The sequence below is a fragment of the Pseudophryne corroboree genome (assembly GCF_028390025.1).
Source record: "Pseudophryne corroboree isolate aPseCor3 chromosome 8 unlocalized genomic scaffold, aPseCor3.hap2 SUPER_8_unloc_4, whole genome shotgun sequence".
Lineage (NCBI taxonomy): Eukaryota > Metazoa > Chordata > Amphibia > Anura > Myobatrachidae > Pseudophryne > Pseudophryne corroboree.
The window spans coordinates 294,089-301,126 of NW_026967622.1; the positions used below are offsets into that span (position 1 = coordinate 294,089).

The 7,038-nt window shown below is 59.4% G+C and overlaps 1 protein-coding gene across 2 annotated transcripts; it reads right to left on the bottom strand.

Moving 5' to 3' along the window:
* Window positions 1-328: 328 nt before the first annotated feature.
* On the bottom strand, window positions 329-6,344 carry FBXO46 (F-box protein 46). 2 transcript variants are annotated; one of them, XM_063950475.1, is made up of 2 exons: window positions 6,033-6,344; window positions 329-1,782 (listed from the first exon to the last, which is right to left on the bottom strand). In XM_063950475.1, the coding sequence occupies exon 2, from the start codon at window positions 1,736-1,738 to the stop codon at window positions 383-385; it is 1,356 nt and encodes a 451-aa protein (XP_063806545.1). In that variant the 5' UTR covers window positions 1,739-1,782; window positions 6,033-6,344; the 3' UTR covers window positions 329-382. The 2 variants fall into 2 exon arrangements, with proteins under 2 accessions (XP_063806545.1, XP_063806544.1); XM_063950474.1 differs by having other exon boundaries at window positions 6,082-6,343.
* Between the last annotated feature and the right edge of the window lie 694 nt (window positions 6,345-7,038).

Sequence of the window (7,038 nt, forward strand, 5' to 3'; positions counted from 1 at the left end):
GAGAATACCTGGAATATGATGGGTTGCTATGGGCAACATCCCATCTTAAATAGAACTCCAATCTTAGTAAATTTTCCCAGCACTACTGACTGGCTATAAATGTGATGTACACAGTAACAGGCAGTGCGGACACGCCGAGATTATATATATCTATCTATCTATCTATCTCTCTCTCTCTGCGGGGGCGTCTCCGTGTCTCACCCACGTCTATCCAGCTTCTAGGACATTTCTACAGATGACCAGTTACCATCTTGTTCCCTTTCAGAGGTCCCGCCGTTACAATCCGTCTCCGCTCCCAGCCACTGTCATGTGACACACTGAAATCAGGTGACTTTATAAATAATCCCTTTTATTCAGACACTCATACACGTTCATCCGCCCCTCACCTGCCCTCATCGCCCTCCCCGCGTGCTCTTCCTTTTACCCGCGTCCCCTCTCCAGGCAGCACCCAGTTATTGTCATGAAGTCCCAGCTGGCAGCCAGGAGCCACGCGCTCTGCCCGGCGGCAGCACATCCAGTAGGAGCGGCCGTAGGGCAGGTCATGGTGGTAAGGCTTTGGGTGCCACCGGCACATGGACACATCGCCCCGTCTGTAAATGCATTTGCACTGCTTGCAGGGATCATCGCGGTACAGGGGATCCTGGCTCCAGCGCGAGTCACATGGTCTCACACCATAGTCGTCGATCAGGGCCCGGAAGCGCCGACACGCGCACTTTATAGCAGCTAGCGAATGCGTGGGCAAGTAACCGAAGATAGCCAGGAGAACATGGTCTGGTAACGATGGCAGATAAAGCCTCGGCTGCAGTAGGCGCTGGACCTGGAAACGTATCTCCAGGAAGTCGTGCGAGACGTGTCGGTAGAGGCGGCAGAGGGGAGGGACAGGCGGCGGAGGGGGTGGTGGAGGAGGAGGAGCAGACGACAGACGTGGGAAGAAGAGCTGACCAGGTAGTGGCTCCGTTTCATCTGCCTCCCCACCATAGAAGACACAACGGTCCACGGCACCCGTGAGCACCAGGTCCACGTGAAAGCCAGACTCAGAAGATGCCGCCTGCATTTCCTCCTCGTTCTCATTTTGCTGGGACTCCAGTTTCTCCAGCAGAACGCAGACACGGTGCGGCTCAGGACTCAGTAACTGGTACAGGTCACACGTGATGGGGTCCCCCGGCCTCTCAGCCACCCGGAAGGCGATGCGGACCTCGCGCTCTGCATGTTCTGCCTCGTACTGAGCCACCGCTTCTGCCACGCTCCGGCAATGGCCTTCTTCCCCATCTTCAGAAGAAGTCACTAGGACCAGGGGGGGTCTGGGTTCACCAACTTCCACCCCTCGGTTCTCGGCTCGGGCCACCATCTCAGCAACCGAGGGAGGTGCTTCTGGATCGAGTGCATGGCGACGTCTCTTAGCCCTGGAGCTGCCTCCTGCGCTCCATCGACCCTTGACTTTAGCACCTCCAGGGCGAGGCGAGGCACCGCTCCCAGCACACTGGTAGGCCACAAAGAAGGCCACTTTCTCCTTGGTATTCCCAGGTTTGATAACATACCAGGTGTCTAGCAGGACACGGTCATCCCCAGTAATGTGACATTCAGGGTTATCTGGGGGTGCAGGCTTCTCCTCAGCAGCACTCACCCCCACGTCCTCCTCACAGCCCGCTGCTTTACTGGTAGGAGGACAGTTTGCTGTATAAGCACCAAAGGGACGAGGGTTCCACAGGTGGAGGGGAGACGTAATCCGGGGGTCCATGGCTGGGGCAGGAGGGTGATCCAGCTCACATTAACTCCGGAGATCTGCAAACACACAAAGAAAGACAGAATGAGCACCAGAGTCACACTGCACACGCCACCAGAGTCACACTACCGCACACGCCACCAGAGTCACACTACCGCACACGCCACCACCAGAGTCACACTACTGCACACACCACCACCAGAGTCACACTACTGCACACGCCACCAGAGTCACATACCGCACACGCCACCAGAGTCACACTACCGCACACGCCACCAGAGTCACACTACCGCACACGCCACCAGAGTCACACTACCGCACACGCCACCACCAGAGTCACACTACCGCACACGCCACCACCAGAGTCACACTACCGCACACGCCACCACCAGAGTCACACTACCGCACACGCCACCAGAGTCACACTACCGCACACGCCACCACCAGAGTCACACTACCGCACACGCCACCACCAGAGTCACACTACCGCACACGCCACCACCAGAGTCACACTACCGCACACGCCACCACCAGAGTCACACTACCGCACACGCCACCACCAGAGTCACACTACCGCACACGCCACCACCAGAGTCACACTACCGCACACGCCACCACCAGAGTCACACTACCGCACACGCCACCACCAGAGTCACACTACCGCACACGCCACCACCAGAGTCACACTACCGCACACGCCACCAGAGTCACACTACCGCACACGCCACCACCAGAGTCACACTACCGCACACGCCACCACCAGAGTCACACTACCGCACACGCCACCAGAGTCACACTACCGCACACGCCACCACCAGAGTCACACTACCGCACACGCCAACACCAGAGTCACACTACCGCACACGCCAACACCAGAGTCACACTACTGCACACGCCACCACCAGAGTCACACACTGCACACGCCACCACCAGAGTCACACACTGCACACGCCACCACCAGAGTCACACACTGCACACACCACCACCAGAGTCACACTACTGCACACGCCACCACCAGAGTCACACACTGCACACGCCACCACCAGAGTCACACTACTGCACACGCCACCACCAGAGTCACACTACTGCACACGCCACCAGTCACACTACTGCACACGCCACCACCAGAGTCACACACTGCACACACCACCACCAGAGTCACACACTGCACACGCCACCACCAGAGTCACACTACTGCACACGCCACCACCAGAGTCACACACTGCACACGCCACCACCAGAGTCACACACACCAGAGTCACACACTGCACACGCCACCACCAGAGTCACACACACCAGAGTCACACACTGCACACACCACCACCAGTCACACACTGCACACGCCACCACCAGTCACACACTGCACACACCACCACCAGAGTCACACACACCAGAGTCACACACTGCACACGCCACCACCAGAGTCACACACACCAGAGTCACACACTGCACACACCACCACCAGTCACACACTGCACACGCCACCACCAGTCACACACTGCACACGCCACCACCAGAGTCACACTACTGCACACGCCACCAGAGTCACACACTGCACACACCACCACCAGAGTCACACACACCAGAGTCACACACTGCACACGCCACCACCAGAGTCACACACACCAGAGTCACACACTGCACACACCACCACCAGTCACACACTGCACACGCCACCACCAGTCACACACTGCACACGCCACCACCAGAGTCACACTACTGCACACGCCACCACCAGTCACACTACTGCACACGCCACCACCAGAGTCACACTACTGCAGACGCCACCACCAGAGTCACACTACTGAACACGCCACCACCAGAGTCACACTACTGCACACGCCACCACCAGAGTCACACTACTGCACACGCCACCACCAGAGTCACACTACTGCACACGCCACCACCAGAGTCACACTACTGCACACGCCACCACCAGAGTCACACACTGCACACGCCACCACCAGTCACACACTGCACACGCCACCACCAGAGTCACACACTGCACACGCCACCACCAGAGTCACACACTGCACACGCCACCACCAGAGTCACACACTGCACACGCCACCACCAGAGTCACACACTGCACACGCCACCACCAGAGTCACACACTGCACACGCCACCACCAGAGTCACACACTGCACACGCCACCACCAGAGTCACACACTGCACACGCCACCACCAGAGTCACACACTGCACACGCCACCACCAGAGTCACACTACTGCACACGCCACCACCAGAGTCACACTACTGCACACGCCACCACCAGAGTCACACACTGCACACGCCACCACCAGAGTCACACTACTGCACACGCCACCACCAGAGTCACACACTGCACACACCACCACCAGAGTCACACACTGCACACGCCACCACCAGAGTCACACTACTGCACACGCCACCACCAGAGTCACACTACTGCACACGCCACCACCAGAGTCACACACACCAGAGTCACACACTGCACACGCCACCACCAGAGTCACACACTGCACACGCCACCACCAGAGTCACACACACCAGTCACACACTGCACACGCCACCACCAGAGTCACACACACCAGTCACACACTGCACACACCACCACCAGAGTCACACACACCAGAGTCACACACTGCACACGCCACCACCAGAGTCACACACTGCACACGCCACCACCAGAGTCACACACAACAGAGTCACACACTGCACACGCCTCCACCAGAGTCACACACTGCACACGCCACCACCAGAGTCACACACTGCACACGCCACCGGATGCAGGGAAACACACACTCAGTATATACTATATAATGTACACAGAGCGCCCGGCCGACCCCAGCTCCCCATCATACACCCCCAGCACAGACCCCTGCACCCCCAGACCCTCACCCCTGCTCCCCCAGCACAGACCCCTGCTCCCCCTCATACATCCCCAGACCCTTATCCCTGCTCCCCCAGCACACACCCCTGCTCCCCATCATACACCCCCAGACCCTTACCCCTGCTCCCCCAGCACAGACCCCTGCACCCCCAGACCCTTACCCCTGCTCCCCATCATACACCCCCAGCACTAGCCCCAGCTCCTTACCCCTGCTCCCCCAGACCCTTACCCCTGCTCCCCCAGCACAGACCCCAGCTCCCCATCATACACCCCCAGACCCTCACCCCTGCTCCCCCAGCACAGGCCCCTGCTCCCCCTCATACATCCCCAGACCCTTACCCCTGCTCCCCATCATACACCCCCAGATCCTTACCCCTGCTCCCCCAGACCCTTACCCCTGCTCCCCCTCATACATCCCCAGACCCTTACCCCTGGTCCCCCTCATACATCCCCAGACCCTTACCCCTGCTCCCCCTCATACATCCCCAGACCCTTACCCCTGCTCCCCCTCATACATCCCCAGACCCTTACCCCTGCTCCCCATCACACACCACCTGACCCTTACCCCTGTTCCCCTAGCACCCCCAGACCCTTACCCCTGCTCCCCCTCATACACCCCCAGACCCTTACCCCTGCTCCCCCTCATACACCCCCAGACCCTTACCCCTGCTCCCCCTCATACACCCCCAGACCCTTACCCCTGCTCCCCCAGCACAGACCCCTGCTCCCCATCATACACCCCCAGACCCTTACCCCTGCTCCCCATCATACACCCCCAGACCCTTACCCCTGCTCCCCATCATACACCCCCAGACCCTTACCCCTGCACCCCCAGACCCTTACCCCTGCTCCCCCAGCACAGACCCCTGCTCCCCATCATACACCCCCAGACCCTTACCCCTGCTCCCCCAGCACAGACCCCTGCACCCCCAGACCCTTACCCCTGCTCCCCCTCATACACCCCCAGACCCTTACCCCTGCTCCACAGCACAGACCCCTGCTCCCCATCATCCACCCCCAGACCCTTACCCCTGCTCCCCCAGCACAGACCCCTGCTCCCCATCATACACCCCCAGACCCTTACCCCTGCTCCCCATCATACACCCCCAGACCCTTACCCCTGCTCCCCATCATACACCCCCAGACCCTTACCCCTGCTCCCCATCATACACCCCCAGACCCTTACCCCTGCACCCCCAGACCCTTACCCCTGCTCCCCCAGCACAGACCCCTGCTCCCCATCATACACCCCCAGACCCTTACCCCTGCTCCCCCAGCACAGACCCCTGCACCCCCAGACCCTTACCCCTGCTCCCCCTCATACACCCCCAGACCCTTACCCCTGCTCCACAGCACAGACCCCTGCTCCCCATCATCCACCCCCAGCACAGACCCCGGCTCCCCCAGCTCTTTACCCCTGCTCCCACAGACCCTTACCCCGGCTCCCCCAGCGCGGCAGGGTGAGGGGGTGTCAGAGCGGCCTCACCTGGCGCTATCAGCTCATGTCTCGGCCGCTCCCCGCTGCCAGCCTGGCCGCCGCCGGACACCCGCTCCTCGCCCGCTGGCTCCCTCCACACCCGGAGATGTCACCTGATCCCTTAAAGGGCCAGTCCTCCCCCCGCCCCCACGCTGAGGGCTCTGCTGCTGACGGACAGGCGCTGAAGGCTCTGACAGCCAATCAGGAGCCACGGATCCGGCCATGCCCTTATATGGAATCTCCCCGGCACAGTAAGGGAGCGACGTCCAAGAGCCGGAATCCGGCAGCGGCGCACAGAGGGCAGCGTGTATCTAACGGTCCTTCTCCTCTAACCGCCTGTAGCGCTATGCAGCAGCTCCCTAACGTCACCCAGTTACTGTGCCTCTCCTAATCCTCCAATGTCACAGTGCTGTACTCGGTGCTGTACCCTGTGTAACCCTGTGCTGTACCCTGTGTAACACTATGCTGTACTGTACCCTGTGTAACACTGTGCTGTACTGTACCCTGTGTAACACTGTGCTGTACTGTACCCTGTGTAACACTGTGCTGTACCCTGTGTAACACTGTGCTGTACTGTACCCTGTGTAACACTGCGCTGTACTGTACCCTGTGTAACACTATGCTGTACTGTACCCTGTGTAACACTGTGCTGTACCCTGTGTAACACTGTACTGTACCCTGTGTAACACTGTGCTGTACCCTGTGTAACACTGTGCTGTACCCTGTGTAACACTGTACCCTGTGTAACACTGTACTGTACCCTGTGTAACACTGTGCTGTACCCTGTGTAACACTGTACCCTGTGTAACACTATGCTGTACTGTACCCTGTGTAACACTGTGCTGTACTGTACCCTGTGTAACACTGTGCTGTACCCTGTGTAACACTGTGCTGTACTGTACCCTGTGTAACACTGTGCTGTACTGTACCCTGTGTAACACTATGCTGTACTGTACCCTGTGTAAC